The sequence below is a fragment of the Xyrauchen texanus genome, chromosome 4 (genome assembly GCF_025860055.1).
Source record: "Xyrauchen texanus isolate HMW12.3.18 chromosome 4, RBS_HiC_50CHRs, whole genome shotgun sequence".
NCBI classification, from domain to species: domain Eukaryota; kingdom Metazoa; phylum Chordata; class Actinopteri; order Cypriniformes; family Catostomidae; genus Xyrauchen; species Xyrauchen texanus.
Window position 1 is genome coordinate 12,217,141 of NC_068279.1, and position 20,514 is coordinate 12,237,654.

Below are 20,514 nucleotides of genomic sequence, written 5' to 3' on the forward strand. Positions count from 1 at the left end.
AGTATTGTGATTTAACCAGATACTTGTGTTGTGCATTCTGCTGAGCGATGAGTTCTCATGAATTACATCAGCGATTAATTGCAGAAAGGAAACCGAAAGTTAGCGAGTGAGTCTTCGAAAACGAAACAGGTGGGGCATAAATTCATGCCGTATAAATAATGCCTCCACCCCAAACAACATCACACATCAATTGGAGTAACTTCATAATTACAAGTCCTATTCGAGACAGAAAAGCAATCAGCGGAAGGTTTGAACAGCTCGGTAAGTCGCAGAATGCATAGAGAAATATTGCACAATAATCTATATTAATGAAGTTACCATCGTATACTAATGTTTTTTTTTTATTAATCAAATGTTGACAGGCTCGTGATGGATCTAATAATAAAGGGATTTAATGGAGAAACGAAATCTCTGTCTGTGGGCTACAACACCACAGTTGGTGAACTGAAGCAGCTCATTTCACGGGACTTCAGTGTGCCACCTTCACAGCAGAAACTTTCTGCAAATAACGGACACCGAATCAGCCTTGATGACGATTCCAGAACACTCAGTAGTTACGGTTTGCACTCGGGGTCCGCGGTGATGCTCCTCATCATTCCTCTTCAGGTGTTCGTCAAGAACGAGAAGGGCCAAACAAAAACATACGATGTCGACGTCAATGAAACCGTAGATCAGCTCCAGCAAAAGATCAACAACAAAGAAAGTGTCCCTGTGGATCAGCAGAGACTGATTTACAACGGGAGACAACTGGAGTCTGGCATGAAGCTACTGGAGTACAACATCACATCTGGAAGCACCATTCACATGACTCTGCGTCTCCGAGGAGGTTAATGGATAAAGTGTGACCAGGACTAACTGACTACAAGAACTAAACATGTCAAATATAATAGGCATGAAATAGGTCTGTTAATTCTTAAAAAAACAAAACATGAAAACAACATGAAAAACTAAAGCACTTTTTAAGTCGTTCTAAATAATATTGTCTTCTAAATGCCATAAATATATAATATATAACACAGAGTAGCTGAGTACTGAATTTAAAATATATATTTTGTTGATGTACTGTAACTGATGTAAAACATGCATTATTGTCCATTAAGCCTTTATGTAATTCCAGTGTTTGCACTTTACAAATACCTTTTATTTTTGTACAAATGATCTTTCATTCTAGATTTTGCATCCTTAATTAAATAATACATGTTTGAACCATTACAATGTATTGTTCTCCACTTTTTATAAAATGTAGTTTTTAGTGACTGCTACACACAAAACATTATCAATTCTACGCTAGTGTCAGAAATGAACATTTCCATTAATGAACAAACTGGATTTGACTACTTTTTTAACCTTTACGAGGGCATGTGTTTTCTAATGTCAAATTCATCCATTTAATCTACCGGTATTATTAAGATGTATTCTTTTGAGTAATTATATTGTGTTTCATGCAGTAATATGTATACCTGGAATAGAATTCAGAAAAATTTATTGTGGGGACATTTTCTGCACCTACATTTTGAATTTTGGGAGCATTTTTGTTACTTTCGGAGGCAATTTTGCCCCATTCATTTATGACCCTAGTCTACGCTACACCAAACAAAATGGCTGTCATAAATTGGGGTTTATGTCCCAAATTTTGTTATGCCTGATCTGAATCAGTGAATAGGGGAGATGGGGCAAGCTGTCACACTTCAGTGCACATTTCTCAGGATATGTTTATATTTAAAAAAAATAATATTTATTTGTAGGTCCATAGCTTAAAATCTTGCCTACAAGAAAGGGCTACAAAATTTCCATGGTCATTGTACACATGAAATGTTACAGTTCATTTAACACACGTTGACCCTTTGTGACAACATGCCCCCACAGCAGGTCATTGTCATGTTCTTTTATTAACTGAATAAAACAATCCAAAATCCTGACATCATTTTCAGTGTTTCCACAAACTGGTAAATGGTAAATGGTCTGCACTTATATAGCACATTTTTTTTAACCTTAGAGGTTACCAAAGCGCTTTACACTGTGTCCCATCCACCCATTCACACACACAATCACACTCACACTCATACCAATGGCATGCAAGGTGCTAGCCTGCCACTGAGAGCAACTTATAGCAAACTATAGAATGGCATTGTTGTACAGGATGTGGTGCACTCAATTTGGGCATAATGAATCAAGGGATAGGGGCTAGTTTTAACTTAACTTAAGTAAACTCATGAGCATGGCCGTGGGAAGAGGTTTTAAGTTGGGGGTGCTGTAGTGGGAGGTGCATTTTTTTTGCGTCAGGTGGACACCTCTTAATAATAGTCTAATAATAAAGTAAACTCACACCAATAAGAACCAAACATATTTATCTTGTAACCAGACTCCGTTGCACACAGCCAGACACATACAAATAGCCAAGACAGTTAAACATGTCCAAAAGGTTGTTGCGCACAGGCAGCTGACAGGCAGCGGACAAGAACATATTCACAACAAAAGCAGATATTTATATTTTTAACAGCACATATATATTATTTAAACTTCCTCTCTGTCAGTGCGCAGACACACACTCACAGAACACAGCTAATGAGAATAATTCAGCCTATGCATAATTAAAACTGTCCACAGGCTGAAAGCGCACACGAAAATATCCAAATATAGGCACATTTTCACTTTTTCAAAAGCCGAATTTGCACAGCACACAATAATATAACCAAATACATTTTTGCAGCAAAATTATCAGTGTGAAATTAATGCGTAATTTATGTGACGTTAAACTGCTCATCGTAAGCTCATAATAAACCAAACGCTTTACTTGAGCAGGGAGCCCGTTACATTACTCCAAATGTGGCTTGGCGCTCAGGAGTTGAGTATATAAAGTCTCTCATGAGGGAATGGATGTCCAAAGCGTTCAAAATGTCTGTGTGGACATTCATTAGGGACAAGTGTGTGAGTCTCTTCTCTAGATACCTTCACTGTTGCAACGGTTGCAACGTGACGACAGTTGACATTGACAATGATGCTTTGCGTTATTTTAATTATTAATAATTGCTTAGTTTTGCTCAAAACTTCCTCAAAACTTCCTCATGCTTAAAACCTCTTAGGTTAATAACAACCAGGAGCATTTAAAATATTTTTTAATATGTTTATTTATTTATTTTTTGCATCTGTCAGAGAGTGCTGTAATGTCTACATTTTCCAACGGGGGGTGCTGCAGCACATGCAGCACCCCTACTTCCCACGGCCCTGCCCATGAGTAAAAGAAGAAAAATCTTAAGGGGTTTCTTGTTTCTTGATTTATTACAGAACAATTAAAATGTCTTTACTGACATACATCAATGTTATTTATTATAGAAAATGTTTCAAATATTGACAATATAGACAAATATTTCCTGCCAGTTATACTGGAATATGTTGCTTGTTTATTTCTGATACACAACAGTTTAAAGGCACAATCTAGGCCCACTGTAGTTGGTTTCATGTCAGTGTTAATCAGGTTTGGTTTCATTTCCTGACAGAGGCAAGGTGAGCATACCAGAATAAGTCAACCAGATTGACAAACACAACTCAAAACTATCTCAGAGAGAGAAAGAGAAAGTAAGATACTGGATAATACTGGATCAGAGTGTGCATGGTATAAAGGAAGATATTAGTGTATGATTCCTATGTTTACCTGAACAGGTATATAGTTGATGTTGACAAACTGAAACAGTGTCCAAACCTTCCAGTTCATCTTCACTGCAGGCCAGTAACTTGTTTTAAGTTTGTTTTGAAGGTCTGAAGTTTGTTGCCTTGCATAGACCAAGTTTTTGATATCAGTACAGCCATGCACTGTATATTGCCAGCATATGCTATGCATTAGAACTATAAAATACAATATAACAAGTTATCAAGATCATTGAAAGCAAATCACAGGCATAAGCAGAGTATTGAAGAGAACATTTTTTGATCATTAATAAAATGCTGACAAACGGCTTTAATGTCAATGACTTTCATTTAAAAACTTGACTTGGTCAAACCCAGTGACCTGCACAATATAAAACAATTTCAGTTTGACTACCTATTTGTTTGGTGTCAATTGGAATTGGCACAGAGACATTTGAGCGGTGTGACATGTGTAAGAAGGACATGTTTTTTGAGGTCAAATAGCATGGTATGGAACTGCACAACATTGCCCATCATGTTGATTTATACAGAAATGGAGACCTCAGTCAACAACACACCAATCAGAAATCACCACATGAGCTGGGACACTAAAAGCTGTAGGTCAGCAAACAGGTGAAGTTTAGTGACCAGTAGCAGTACTCTTTATATCAACAGGATTCTGGTCACAGTTGAGCATCATGATGAACAGCCCACTTCGATTCTTTCACAACCTGACAAACAGAAAATGATTGTCTCCTGAATAAGAGAGTGTCAGCCAAATATATAACAATTAGACTACAAAATCTCTGCAAAAAAACAATGAAACGTCCTCACACTTTCAAATGCTTTTATTTTCAGCAAAACTTAATGTGTAAATATTTGTATGAAAATAAATAGACTCAACAACAAAGACATAAGATGAACAAGTTTCACTGACATGCTAACAGTAATTGCACAATGTGTCCGAACGGGGTCAAAATCAAAAGCAGCAGTCAGTGTCTGGTGTGGCCACCAGCTGCATTAAGTACTGCTGTACATCTCATCCTCATGGACTGTACCAGATTTGCCAGTTCTTGCTGTGAGATGTTACCCCACTCTTCCACCAACACACTTGCAAGTTCCTGGACATTTCTGGGGGAATGGCCCTGACCCTCACCCTCCAATCCAACAGGTTCCAGACATGCCAGATCCGGCCTCTTCGCTGGCCATGGCAGAACACTGACACTCCTGTCTTTCAGGAAATCATGCAGAGAACGAGCAGTGTGGCTGGTGGCATTGTCATGTTACAGGGCAATGTCATGATGAGCCTGCAGGACGGGTACCACATGATGGAGGAGGATGTCTTCCCTGTAACGCATAGAGTTGAGATTGCCTGCAATGACAACAAGTTCAGTCAGATGATGCTGTGACACACCGCCCCAGACCATGATGGAACCTCCACCTCCAAATCAATCCCGCTCTAGAGGATAGGCCTCGGTGTAATGCTCATTCCTTCAACGATAAATGTGAGTCAGACCATTGCCCCTGAGAGACAAAACCTCAACTCGTCAGTGAAGAGCACATTTTGCCAGTCCTGCCTGGTCCAGCTAAGGTGGGTTTGTGCCAATAGGCAACGTTGTTGCCGGTGATGTCTGGTAAGGACCTGCCTTACAACAGGCCTACAACCCTCAGTCCAGCCTCTCTCAGCCTATTGCGGACATTCTGAGTAGTGATGGAGGGATTGTGTGTTCCTGGTGTAACTTGGGCAGTTTTTGTTGCCATCCTGTACCTTTCCCGCAGGTGTGATATGCGGATGTAACGATCCTGTGCAGGTTTTGTTACACGTTGTCTGCCACTGTGAGGACGATCAACTGTCCTTCCTGTCTCTTATGTGTCTCACAGTACAGACATAGCAATTTATTGCCCTGGCCACATCTGCAGTCCTCAAGCCTACATGCAGCATTCCTAACACGGTTGAATAGTGATAAGAAACGTCTGACTGTGGACAGCAATGCCACAGTAGGTGAGCTCAAGAAGAGTATTTCGGAGGTCTTCAGAGATCACCTTTCACAGCAGAAACTTTCTGCAAATAACGGACACCGAATCAGCCTTGATGACGATTCCAGAACACTCAGTAGTTACGGTTTGCACTCGGGCTCCGCGGTGATGCTCCTCATCACAAACCTTGGACCTCTTCAGGTGTTCATCAAGCACGAGAAGGGCCAAACAAAAACTTACGACGTCGACGTCAATGAAACCGTAGATCAGCTCCAGCAAAAGATCTACAACAAAGGAAGAGTCAATGTGGATCAGCAGAGACTGATTTACAATGGTGAACTACTGGAGTCTAGCATGGAGTAAAACATCACATCTGGAAGCGCCATTCACATGACTCTGCGTCTTCGAGGAAATTAATGGATTAAATCAGCTGGAAAATATTTTTTGTTGTTGTTATGAGTTAGATTGTTACAATGATTAAACGTGCCACAGTCATACTGAAATCGATCTGTTCAATCAGAGAAAAACTAAAGCACTTTTTGTTTGTCGATCTGGATAAGAATGTCTGCTGTAAATGTAAAAATAGTGTAATTTATAGACCTGTAACACTCAGTTTTAGCAGAATGTTGTAAAAATTATTTTATGAATTATGGTGAGGCAACAACTTACTGTATTAAAAAATGGAATAAGCATAGTTTTGCCTTTCTGGACTCTATAAATTTGTACTTTTCATGTACTTTCATATTTTATCTTGTAAATAAAATAATAAAATGAACTAAAATCATGCATTGTGCTTTGTCAACTTGATGTCGAATGCATGGTAAACAAAGAGCAATGCTATGCCAAATGAAAACCACTATCACACTGACTGATATTTTTCAAACAGATATTTTCATATAGCCAACCAGTGGCGGCTTGTCAATAGAGGGTGCTGGGGCGCCGCCCCCATCAAAATTCCAGAAATATACATGAATACAAAAATTATATAAAAATGGAAATAATAAAAAAAAAAATTAAATAGTTTACTCGTACAATCTGCAGGCTGGTAGTAAGAGCCTCAGCATTTAATAAAAACTGGCTTTAATCGGTTAACTATTTTCTATGTTTTTCAATATGTTTCATGCGGTTTAATGGGCGAGGGACGCCGGACAAATGGATGTCTATCTGAGTCCTTAAATTTTCGGGCAGCATGTGACCTGAAGCTGGTCTCTAATTGGTTTCTTAAAGATTCTCCTCCGGGCGCAGGTCGCTGCGTCCCTGGCGAATCAGAATTGGATACATGTTATTTTATCCAATCTGATTGGTTCTCGTTACCTGTCATTCAACTTAATGCTCTATGCTCTGCGAGTGCGCAGGCGACTCTGCCAAAACTTTGCTAGGATGATCACTTTCGCAGAGATAATGGCAGAAGCTAAACCAAACTCTGTCATTGATTTACAAAAAAAAACCTTTCACAAGGCGTTCGCTAAAAAAAAAAAAAAAAAAAAAAGAAACATTGGTGAGCAAAGCAGTGGTTCTTGTCCAATACAGATGCACCGGGCGCTCAGTCCAGTAGAGCGCGAAAGAATCACAGCAGAGGTGAGTTTGTTATAGAAATTAGTCAAATTACCATTTTACATTATTGTTGTGCTGCAGAGATGTCCTGCCCACATATCATATTCTACAGACTCAAGAAAACATTTTTGTTTGGTATAAATCCTTACAAAAATTATAATTTTAATATTATACAACAGCATCCCAAAAATAATAAATTGGCAACATAAAAATAAATGATTAAATGAAATATATAGCCACCAAAAACTACTGTCTTGTATGGGACAAAAACTCAAATGGCTCTATTTTTATTTTGAAAGTCATTGCAACTGTGACAACTAGTGGCCTACTCCAGGTTACTACCTTACTTTTATACATATATATATTTAATTAACTCTATAGGTCTGTGACACCATCCTGGGACACACTAGGGAGCGTTTCTCCTTCACAGACCACCTTGTCTGTGCCAACTTGTTGCAGGGGCTGTTTGATGAGTACAAGGATACCTTTCCTGAAGATGCATTGAGCAGCACCATGAAAGCGTACCCGATTCTCAGTGGAAGCAAGCTGAAGACAGAGCTCAGTCTCATCTACAGCAAGGAAGAATTCAAAGCCTGCCATGGTGCTGTGGACCTATTCCAGCTGTTTCAAATCAAATCAAATCAAAGTTTATGGAGAATAATCTCGAAGAAGACTTTTCCTAAACTGTGACTCTCCTAAAAGTTCTCATTACCACACCCATGACCACGGCTGAAGCTGAGAGGTGTTTCTCAACCTTGATAAGAATAAAAACGTTTCTCAGAAACACCATGACCCAGGAGAGGCTGAATGCACTGGCATTGTCTCCATGGGAAAGAGACTTGTTACTGAGATGAATGACTTTAATCAGAGAGTCATTGAGAAATTTGCTGGCCAGAAACAAAGGAGAGCAAAATTTATGTTCAAGCAGTCAACATGCTTTTTGGTACTGCTTTGTATTTATTTTCGGCCACAAAAAAGCGCCCCCAAATAATTATCACCAGCCGTCACTGCAGCCAACATTTGGATGTGATGTATAAGAATGCATCAATACAAATATGTCTGCTGGAGCTGGACTATTGGCTCATTACTTTATTATGTAGATGTTTACTATTGATATACAACCCATAGCAACTGGCCCACACTCCTCTACAATTAAACGCATCAACATCTATCAATTAACAAGCAATATTTATTTAATTTAATACAATATGTGCTTGCAAGTCAATATCCCTCATAGAACCTGTTGAAATGCACAGTTACAGTCATTTCAAAATCTGTTTGAGCTTGGCGAAGTGGTCAAAGTTTTCAAGGTGAATGTGACCAATTTATTATACAAAAAGTATAGGCCTAGAAAGTGCCTCTTTAAGAACAGTGTGCATTATTGATAAGCATATTTAAAACAAAATGAATTAAATGATGAAAAATGGACAATGTTGCGCCACTAGGGCAATACCCCTATTTGGGGCAAGACATCTTTCCCTATAGCCTGCGTCTGGCAAATATTATACTCCTATGTAAAAGAGGTTTACAATTTGAAAAGTGTAGGGTAGTTTTTTTGGGAACTTCTTTTTAATTTTTTTAGTGGTATTAAACTCTCTCTTTCCATTGTCTGTCTTCCAATTTCCATGTGCCAGCTGTAACCAAAGGCGGAAAAAAGACGAATAAGGTCTACGTCATCACGCATTGTCCAGTGCAGAACCTCGAAAAGTCACTTGTTGTCAGAATGGAGCAGGCATGTTTGCCCCGCCCTGTGACGCACATTACCTGGTTTTCCCCAATCAATCACGTGATCATGGGGAATAACTTCGCATTCCAAATGATTATTCGATTTCCTGTTCTTTTATTATGTGCCTGCATGAAACTCAGAAATAGAACATTTCATATGAATTCACCTTATTCAGAGTGGTGGCAAGTTTGATTTTTGATGGGAATGAAAACGAGGCAGTGAGGACTTAATAACTATGGGTTGTATTGTTGTTGAAATTGGTGTTAATTGTTCAGCTGGCTAAAAAATGCCAGTAGACATATATAAATAAATAAATAATAATAATAATAATAAACTCCAAAAACACGAGTTGTGAGAATTAGATTTGGTTTAGGAATCTGCAAGCTTTATGCCGTGTATAAAAAACAATTATGAGGTCAATATGGATAAAAAATCAGTGAAGTTGCTATTACCAATAATAATAATAATAATAATAATAATTATTATTATTATTATTATTATTATTTATTTTTTTGGAAGGGTGTCCCTCACATTAATATCATCATATCTGGCATTGAAAAGATGAAAACCTCTGTGCTACACAATGTACAAACACAAACATTTATTTTTGTTTAATTGAATGCATGGTTTGTCGAAATATGTACAGTATTGTGATTTAACCAGATACTTGTGTTGTGCATTCTGCTGAGCGATGATTTCTCATGAATTACGTCAGCGATTAATTGCAGAAAGGAAACCGAAAGTTAGCGAGTGAGTCTTCGAAAACGAAACAGGTGGGGCATAAATTCATGCCGTATAAATAATGACTCCACCCCAAACAACATCACACATCAATTGCAGTAACTTCATAATTACAAGTCCTATTCGAGACAGAAAAGCAATCAGCGGAAGGTTTGAACAGCTCGGTAAGTCGCAGAATGCATAGAGAAATATTGCACAATAATCTATATTAATGTAGTTACCATCGTATACTAATGTTTTTTTTTTATTAATCAAATGTTGACAGGCTCGTGATGGATCTAATAATAAAGGGATTTAATGGAGAAACGAAATCTCTGTCTGTGGGCTACAACACCACAGTTGGTGAACTGAAGCAGCTCATTTCACGGGACTTCAGTGTGCCACCTTCACAGCAGAAACTTTCTGCAAATAACGGACACCGAATCAGCCTTGATGACGATTCCAGAACACTCAGTAGTTACGGTTTGCACTCGGGGTCCGCGGTGATGCTCCTCATCCTTCCTCTTCAGGTGTTCGTCAAGAACGAGAAGGGCCAAACAAAAACATACGATGTCGACGTCAATGAAACCGTAGATCAGCTCCAGCAAAAGATCTACAACAAAGAAAGTGTCCCTGTGGATCAGCAGAGACTGATTTACAACGGGAGACAACTGGAGTCTGGCATGAAGCTACTGGAGTACAACATCACATCTGGAAGCACCATTCACATGACTCTGCGTCTCCGAGGAGGTTAATGGATAAAGTGTGACCAGGACTAACTGACTACAAGAACTAAACATGTCAAATATAATAGGCATGAAATAGGTCTGTTAATTCTTAAAAAAAAAAAAACAACATGAAAAACTAAAGCACTTTTTAAGTCGTTCTAAATAATATTGTCTTCTAAATGCCATAAATATATAATATATAACACAGAGTAGCTGAGTACTGAATTTAAAATATATATTTTGTTGATGTACTGTAACTGATGTAAAACATGCATTATTGTCCATTAAGCCTTTATGTAATTCCAGTGTTTGCACTTTACAAATACCTTTTATTTTTGTACAAATGATCTTTCATTCTAGATTTTGCATCCTTAATTAAATAATAAATGTTTGAACCATTACAATGTATTGTTCTCCACTTTTTATAAAATGTAGTTTTTGTTGACTATTACACACAAAACATGGTCTAGTGTAAAAAATGAACATTTCCATTAATGAACAAACTGGATTTGACTTTAATTTTTAACCTTTACGAGGGCATGTGTTTTCTAATGTCAAATTCTTCCATTTAATCTACCGGTATTATTAAGATGAATTATTTTGAGCAATTAAATTGTGTTTCATGCAGTAATATGTATACCTGGAATAGAGTTCAGAAAAAAATCATTTTGGGGCTATTTTCTGATATTTTGTCCCATTCATTTATGACCCTAGTCTACGCTACACCAAACAAAATGGCTGTCATAAATTGGGGTTTATGTCCCAAATTTTGTTATGCCTGATCTGAATCAGTGAATAGGGGAGATGGGGCAAGTTGTCACACTTTAGTGCACATTTCTCAGGATATGTTTGTATTTAAAAAAGAATATTTCTTTGTAGGTCCATACCTTAAAGTCTTGCCTACAAGAAAGGGCTACAAACATTTCCATGGTCATTGTACACATGAAATGTTACATTTAATTTAACACACGTTGACCCTTTGTGACAACATGCCCCCACAGCAGGTCATTGTCATGTTCTTTTATTAACTGAATAAAACAATCCAAAATCCTGACATCATTTTCAGTGTTTCCACAAACTGGTAAATGGTCTGCACTTATATAGCGCATTGTTTTTTTAACCTTAGAGGTTAGCAAAGCGCTTTACACTGTGTCCCATCCACCCATTCACACACACACATTCACACTCACACTCATACCAATGGCATGCAAGGTGCTAGCCTGCCACTGAGAGCAACTTATAGCAAACTATAGAATGGCATTGTTGTACAGGATGTGGTGCACTCAATTTGGGAAAAAGGAATCAAGAGATAGGGGCTAGTTGCTAAAAAAAACCCTTTAAGTTAAGTAAACCCTTAAGTAAAAGAAAAAAAAAAAAATATTAAGGGGTTTCTTGCTTCTTGATTTATTACAGAACAATTAAAATGTCTTTACTGATATACATCACTGTTACTTATTATAGGAAATGTTTAAAATATTGACAATATAGACAAATATTTCCTGCCAGTTATACTGGAATATGTTGCTTGTTTATTTCTGATACACAACAGTTTAAAGGCACAATCTAGGCCCACTGTAGTTGGTTTCATATCAGTGTTAATCAGGTTTGGTTTCATTTCCTGACAGAGGCAAGGTGAGCATACCAGAATAAGTCAACCAGATTGACAAACAGAACTCAAAACTATCTCAGAGAGAGAAAGAGAAAGTAAAATACTGAATAATACTGGATCAGAGTGTGCATGGTATAAAGGAAGATATTAGTGTATGATTCCTATGTTTACCTGAACAGGTATATAGTTGATGTTGACAAACTGAAACAGTGTCCAAACCTTCCAGTTCATCTTCACTGCAGGCCAGTCATTTGTTTTAAGTTTGTTTTGAAGGTCTGAAGTTTGTTGCCTTGCATAGACCAAGTTTTTGATATCAGTACAGCCATGCACTGTATATTGCCAGCATATGCTATGCATTAGAACTATAAGATACAATATAACAAGTTATCAAGATCATTGAAAGCAAATCACAGGCATAAGCAGAGTATTGAAGAGAAAATGTTTTGATCATTAATAAAATGCTGACAAACGGCTTTAATGTCAATGACTTTCATTTAAAAACATGACTTGGTCAAACTCAGTGACCTGCACAATATAAAACAATTTCAGTTTGACTACCTATTTGTTTGGTGTCAATTGGAATTGGCACAGAGACATTTGAGCGGTGTGACATGTGTAAGAAGGACATGTTTTTTGAGGTCAAATAGCATGGTATGGAACAGCACAACATTGCCCATCATGTTGATTTATACAGAAATTGAGACCTCAGTCAACAACACACCAATCAGAAATCACCACATGAGCTGGGACACTAAAAGCTGTAGGTCAGCAAACAGGTGAAGTTTAGTGACCAGTAGCAGTACTCTTTATATCAACAGGATTCTGGTCACAGTTGAGCATCATGATGAACTGCCCACTTCGATTCTTTCACAACCTGACAAACAGAAAATGATTGTCTCCTGAATAAGAGAGTGTCAGCCAAATATATAACAATTAGGCTACAAAACTCTGCAAAAAAACAATGAAACGTCCTCACACTTTCAAATGCTTTTATTTTCAGCAAAACTTAATGTGTAAATATTTGTATGAAAATAAATAGACTCAACAACAAAGACATAAGATGAACAAGTTTCACTGACATGCGACTAACAGAAATTGAATAATGTGTCCCTGAACAATGGGGGGTCAAAATCAAAAGCAGCAGTCAGTGTCTGGTGTGGCCACCAGCTGCATTAAGTACTGCTGTACATCTCATCCTCATGGACTGTACCAGATTTGCCAGTTCTTGCTGTGAGATGTTACCCCACTCTTCCACCAACACACTTGCAAGTTCCTGGACATTTCTGGGGGAATGGCCCTGACCCTCACCCTCCAATCCAACAGGTTCCAGACATGCCAGATCCGGCCTCTTCGCTGGCCATGGCAGAACACTGACACTCCTGTCTTTCAGGAAATCATGCAGAGAACGAGCAGTGTGGCTTGTGGCATTGTCATGTTACAGGGCAATGTCATGATGAGCCTGCAGGAAGGGTACCACATGAGGGAGGAGGATGTCTTCCCTGTAACGCATAGAGTTGAGATTGCCTGTTATGACAACAAGTTCAGTCAGATGATGCTGTGACACACCTACCCAGACCATGATGGAACCTCCACCTCCAAATCAATCCCGCTCTAGAGGATAGGCCTCGGTGTAATGCTCATTCCTTCAACGATAAATGTGAGTCAGACCATCGCCCCTGAGAGACAAAACCTCAACTCGTCAGTGAAGAGCACATTTTGCCAGTCCTGCCTGGTCCAGCTAAGGTGGGTTTGTGCCAATAGGCAACGTTGTTGCCGGTGATGTCTGGTAAGGACCTGCCTTACAACAGGCCTACAGCCCTCAGTCCAGCCTCTCTCAGCCTATTGCGGACAGTCTGAGTATTGATGGATGGACTGTGTGTTCCTGGTGTAACTTGGGCAGTTTTTGTTGCCATCATGTACCTTTCCCGCAGGTGTGATATACGGATGTAATGATCCTGTGCAGGAGTTGTTACACGTTGTCTGCCACTGCAAGAACGATCAGCTGTCCTTCCTGTCTCTTAGGTGTCTCACAGTACAGACATAGCAATTTATTGCCCTGGCCAAATCTGCAGTCCTCAAGCATCCATGCAGCATTCCTAAGGCACATGGATCAGGAAGTAACACGGTTGAATGGTGATAAGAAATGTCTGATTTTGGACAGCAATGCCACAGTTGGTGAGCTCAAGAAGCATATATCAGAGGTCTTCAGAGATCACCCTTCATCTGGATAAGAGTGTCTGCTGGAAATGTGAAAATAGAGTAATTTATAGACCTGTAACACTCAGTAGTAGCAGAATGTTGTTAAAATATATTTTATGAATTATGGTGATGCAACAACTTACTGTATTAAAAAATGGATAAGCATAGTTTTGCCTTTCTGGACTCTATAAATTTGTACTTTCATGAATTATGTTTTATTATATTTTGCCTTGTAAATAAAATAATAAAATGAACTAAAATCATGCATTGTGCTTTGTCAACTTGATGTCGAATGCCTGGTAAACAAAGAGCAACGCTATGCCAAATGAAAACCACTGTCACACTGACTGATATTTTCAAACAGATATTTTCGTATAGCCAACATTTGGACGTGATGAATAAGAATGCATCAATACAAATATGTATGCTGGAGCTGGACTATTGGCTCATTACTTTATTATGTAGATGTTTACTATTGATATACAACCCATAGCAACTGGCCCACACTCCTCTACAATTAAACACATCAACATCTATAAATTAACAAGCAATATTTATTTAATTTAATACAATATGTGCTTTTATCAGTCATATATATAAGTCAATATCCCTCATAGAACCTGTTGAAATGCACAGTTACAGTCATTTCAAAGTCTGTTTGAGCTTGGCGAAGTGGTCAAAGTTTTTAATGTGAATGTGACCAATTTATTATACAAAAATAAAATAAAAAAGAAAGTGCCTCTTTCAGAACAGTGTGCATTACTGATAAGCATATTTAAAACAAAATGTATTAAATTATGAAAAATGGACAATGTTGCGCCACTAGGGCAATACCCCTATTTGGGGCAAGACATCATTCCCTATAGCCTGCGTCTGGCAAATATTATACTCCTATGTAAAAGTGGTTTACAATTTGAAAAGTGTAGGGTAGTTTTTTTGGGAACTTCTCTTTAATTTTTTTAGTGGTATTAAACTCTCTCTTTCCATTGTCTGGCTTCCAATTTCCATGTGCCAGCTGTAACCAAAGGCGGAAAAAAGACGAATAAGGTCTACGTCATCACGCATTGTCCAGTGCAGAACCTCGAAAAGTCACTTGTTGTCAGAATGGAGCAGGCATGTTTGCCCCGCCCTGTGACGCACATTACCTGGTGTGCCCCAATCAATCACGTGATCATGGGGAATAACTTCGCATTCCAAATGATTATTCGATTTCCTGTTCTTTTATTATGTGCCTGCATGAAACTCAGAAATAGAACATTTCATATGAATTCACCTTATTCAGAGTGGTGGCAAGTTTGATTTTTGATGGGAATGAAAACGAGGCAGTGAGGACTTAAGTAGCCTACAGTCTCTTCTATAGGTTGTATTGTTGTTGAAATTGGTGTTAATTGTTCAGCTGGCAAAAAAATGCCAGTAGACAAAAATAAATAAATAAATAATAATAATAATAATAAACTCCAAAAACACGAGTTGATTTTGAGTTGATACTTGTGTTGTGCATTCTGCTGAGCGATGAGTTCTCATGAATTACATCAGCGATTAATTGCAGAAAGGAAACCGAAAGTTAGCGAGTGAGTCTTCGAAAACGAAACAGGTGGGGCATAAATTCATGCCGTATAAATAATGCCTCCACCCCAAACAACATCACACATCAATTGCAGTAACTTCATAATTACAAGTCCTATTCGAGACAGAAAAGCAATCAGCGGAAGGTTTGAACAGCTCGGTAAGTCGCAGAATGCATAGAGAAATATTGCACAATAATCTATATTAATGTAGTTACCATCGTATACTAATGTTTTTTTTTATTAATCAAATGTTGACAGGCTCGTGATGGATCTAATAATAAAGGGATTTAATGGAGAAACGAAATCTCTGTCTGTGGGCTACAACACCACAGTTGGTGAACTGAAGCAGCTCATTTCACGGGACTTCAGTGTGCCACCTTCACAGCAGAAACTTTCTGCAAATAACGGACACCGAATCAGCCTTGATGACGATTCCAGAACACTCAGTAGTTACGGTTTGCACTCGGGGTCCGCGGTGATGCTCCTCATCATTCCTCTTCAGGTGTTCGTCAAGAACGAGAAGGGCCAAACAAAAACATACGATGTCGACGTCAATGAAACCGTAGATCAGCTCCAGCAAAAGATCTACAACAAAGAAAGTGTCCCTGTGGATCAGCAGAGACTGATTTACAACGGGAGACAACTGGAGTCTGGCATGAAGCTACTGGAGTACAACATCACATCTGGAAGCACCATTCACATGACTCTGCGTCTCCGAGGAGGTTAATGGATAAAGTGTGACCAGGACTAACTGACTACAAGAACTAAACATGTCAAATATAATAGGCATGAAATAGGTCTGTTAATTCTTAAAAAAAAAAAAAAACAACATGAAAAACTAAAGCACTTTTTAAGTCGTTCTAAATAATATTGTCTTCTAAATGCCATAAATATATAATATATAACACAGAGTAGCTGAGTACTGAATTTAAAATATATATTTTGTTGATGTACTGTAACTGATGTAAAACATGCATTATTGTCCATTAAGCCTTTATGTAATTCCAGTGTTTGCACTTTACAAATACCTTTTATTTTTTGTACAAATGATCTTTCATTCTAGATTTTGCATCCTTAATTAAATAATAAATGTTTGAACCATTACAATGTATTGTTCTCCACTTTTTATAAAATGTAGTTTTTATTGACTATTACACACAAAACATGGTCTAGTGTCAAAAATGAACATTTCCATTAATGAACAAACTGGATTTGACTTTAATTTTTAACCTTTATGAGGGCATGTGTTTTCTAATGTCAAATTCTTCCATTTAATCTACCGGTATTATTAAGATGAATTCTTTTGAGTAATTATATTGTGTTTCATGCAGTAATATGTATACCTGGAATAGAATTCAGAAAAAAATCATTGTGGGGGCATTTTCTGCACCTATATTTTGCCCCATTCATTTATGACCCTAGTCTACGCTACACCAAACAAAATGGCTGTCATAAATTGGGGTTTATGTCCCAAATTTTGTTATGCCTGATCTGAATCAGTGAATAGGGGAGATGGGGCAAGCTGTCACACTTTAGTGCACATTTCTCAGGATATGTTTATATTTAAAAAAATAATATTTATTTGTAGGTCCATACCTTAAAATCTTGCCTACAAGAAAGGGCTACAAAACTTCCATGGTCATTGTACACATGAAATGTTACATTTAATTTAACACACGTTGACCCTTTGTGACAACATGCCCCAGCAGGTCATTGTCATGTTCTTTTATTAACTGAATAAAACAATCCAAAATCCTGACATCATTTTCAGTGTTTCCACAAACTGGTAAATGGTAAATGGTCTGCACTTATATAGCGCATTGTTTTTTTAACCTTAGAGGTTAGCAAAGCGCTTTACACTGTGTCCCATCCACCCATTCACACACACATTCACACTCACACTCATACCAATGGCATGCAAGGTGCTAGCCTGCCACTGAGAGCAACTTATAGCAAACTATAGAATGGCATTGTTGTACAGGATGTGGTGCACTCAATTTGGGAAAAAGGAATCAAGAGATAGGGGCTAGTTGCTAAAAAAAACCTTTAAGTTAAGTAAACCCTTAAGTAAAAGAAAAAAAAAAAATATTAAGGGGTTTCTTGCTTCTTGATTTATTACAGAACAATTAAAATGTCTTTACTGATATACATCACTGTTACTTATTATAGGAAATGTTTCAAATATTGACAATATAGACAAATATTTCCTGCCAGTTATACTGGAATATGTTGCTTGTTTATTTCTGATACACAACAGTTTAAAGGCACAATCTAGGCCCACTGTAGTTGGTTTCATATCAGTGTTAATCAGGTTTGGTTTCATTTCCTGACAGAGGCAAGGTGAGCATACCAGAATAAGTCAACCAGATTGACAAACAGAACTCAAAACTATCTCAGAGAGAGAAAGAGAAAGTAAGATACTGAATAATACTGGATCAGAGTGTGCATGGTATAAAGGAAGATATTAGTGTATGATTCCTATGTTTACCTGAACAGGTATATAGTTGATGTTGACAAACTGAAACAGTGTCCAAACCTTCCAGTTCATCTTCACTGCAGGCCAGTCATTTGTTTTAAGTTTGTTTTGAAGGTCTGAAGTTTGTTGCCTTGCATAGACCAAGTTTTTGATATCAGTACAGCCATGCACTGTATATTGCCAGCATATGCTATGCATTAGAACTATAAGATACAATATAACAAGTTATCAAGATCATTGAAAGCAAATCACAGGCATAAGCAGAGTATTGAAGAGAAAATGTTTTGATCATTAATAAAATGCTGACAAACGGCTTTAATGTCAATGACTTTCATTTAAAAACATGACTTGGTCAAACTCAGTGACCTGCACAATATAAAACAATTTCAGTTTGACTACCTATTTGTTTGGTGTCAATTGGAATTGGCACAGAGACATTTGAGCTGTGTGACATGTGTAAGAAGGACATGTTTTTGAGGTCAAATAGCATGGTATGGAACAGCACAACATTGCCCATCATGTTGATTTATACAGAAATTGAGACCTCAGTCAACAACACACCAATCAGAAATCACCACATGAGCTGGGACACTAAAAGCTGTAGGTCAGCAAACAGGTGAAGTTTAGTGACCAGTAGCAGTACTCTTTATATCAACAGGATTCTGGTCACAGTTGAGCATCATGATGAACTGCCCACTTCGATTCTTTCACAACCTGACAAACAGAAAATGATTGTCTCCTGAATAAGAGAGTGTCAGCCAAATATATAACAATTAGGCTACAAAAACTCTGCAAAAAAACAATGAAACGTCCTCACACTTTCAAATGCTTTTATTTTCAGCAAAACTTAATGTGTAAATATTTGTATGAAAATAAATAGACTCAACAACAAAGACATAAGATGAACAAGTTTCACTGACATGCGACTAACAGAAATTGAATAATGTGTCCCTGAACAATGGGGGGGGGGGGGGGGGTCAAAATCAAAAGCAGCAGTCAGTGTCTGGTGTGGCCACCAGCTGCATTAAGTTCTGCCGTGCATCTCATCCTCATGGACTGTACCAGATTTGCCAGTTCTTGCTGTGAGATGTTACCCCACTCTTCCACCAACACACTTGCAAGTTCCTGGACATTTCTGGGGGAATGGCCCTGACCCTCACCCTCCAATCCAACAGGTTCCAGACATGCCAGATCCGGCCTCTTCGCTGGCCATGGCAGAACACTGACACTCCTGTCTTTCAGGAAATCATGCAGAGAACGAGCAGTGTGGCTGGTGGCATTGTCATGTTACAGGGCAATGTCATGATGAGCCTGCAGGAAGGGTACCACATGAGGGAGGAGGATGTCTTCCCTGTAACGCATAGAGTTGAGATTGCCTGTTATGACAACAAGTTCAGTCAGATGATGCTGTGACACACCTACCCAGACCATGATGGAACCTCCACCTCCAAATCAATCCCGCTCTAGAGGATAGGCCTCGGTGTAATGCTCATTCCTTCAACGATAAATGTGAGTCAGACCATCGCCCCTGAGAGACAAAACCTCAACTCGTCAGTGAAGAGCACATTTTGCCAGTCCTGCCTGGTCCAGCTAAGGTGGGTTTGTGCCAATAGGCAACGTTGTTGCCGGTGATGTCTGGTAAGGACCTGCCTTACAACAGGCCTACAGCCCTCAGTCCAGCCTCTCTCAGCCTATTGCGGACAGTCTGAGTATTGATGGATGGACTGTGTGTTCCTGGTGTAACTTGGGCAGTTTTTGTTGCCATCATGTACCTTTCCCGCAGGTGTGATATCACGGATGTAACGATCCTGTGCAGGAGTTGTTACACGTTGTCTGCCACTGCAAGAACGATCAGCTGTCCTTCCTGTCTCTTAGGTGTCTCACAGTACAGACATAGCAATTTATTGCCCTGGCCAAATCTGCAGTCCTCAAGCATCCATGCAGCATTCCTAAGGCACATGGATCAGGAAGTAACACGGTTGAATGGTGATAAGAAATGTCTGATTTTGGACAGCAATGCCACAGTTGGTGAGCTCAAGAAGCATATATCAGAGGTCTTCAGAGATCACCCTTCATCTGGATAAGAGTGTCTGCTGGAAATGTGAAAATAGTGTAATTTATAGACCTGTAACACTCAGTAGTAGCAGAATGTTGTTAAAATATATTTTATGAATTATGGTGATGCAACAACTTACTGTATTAAAAAATGGAATAAGCATAGTTTTGCCTTTCTGGACTCTATAAATTTGTACTTTCATGAATTATGTTTTATTATATTTTGCCTTGTAAATAAAATAATAAAATGAACTAAAATCATGCATTGTGCTTTGTCA

General features: G+C 38.4%; 1 protein-coding gene across 6 annotated transcripts in view; it reads left to right on the top strand.

Moving 5' to 3' along the window:
• LOC127635749 (polyubiquitin-like) overlaps positions 1–20,514 on the top strand; it is a 33,118-nt gene that overhangs the window by 10,279 nt on the left and 2,325 nt on the right. Inside the window, exons 2-3 of one of the 6 annotated variants that reach the window (XM_052115983.1) lie at positions 130–261; positions 363–1,095. The exons of 1 other annotated variant lie outside the window; for it this stretch is intronic. In XM_052115983.1, the coding sequence (XP_051971943.1) occupies positions 370–831 (462 nt within the window). In that variant the 5' untranslated portion in view covers positions 130–261; positions 363–369 and the 3' untranslated portion in view covers positions 832–1,095. Of the gene's footprint in view, positions 1–129; positions 262–362; positions 1,096–9,719; positions 9,787–9,887; positions 10,427–15,796; positions 15,864–15,963; positions 16,503–20,514 lie in introns of those variants that run through there. 4 more of the 6 variants (XR_007969515.1, XR_007969517.1, XR_007969516.1 and 1 more) reach the window with 4 other exon arrangements.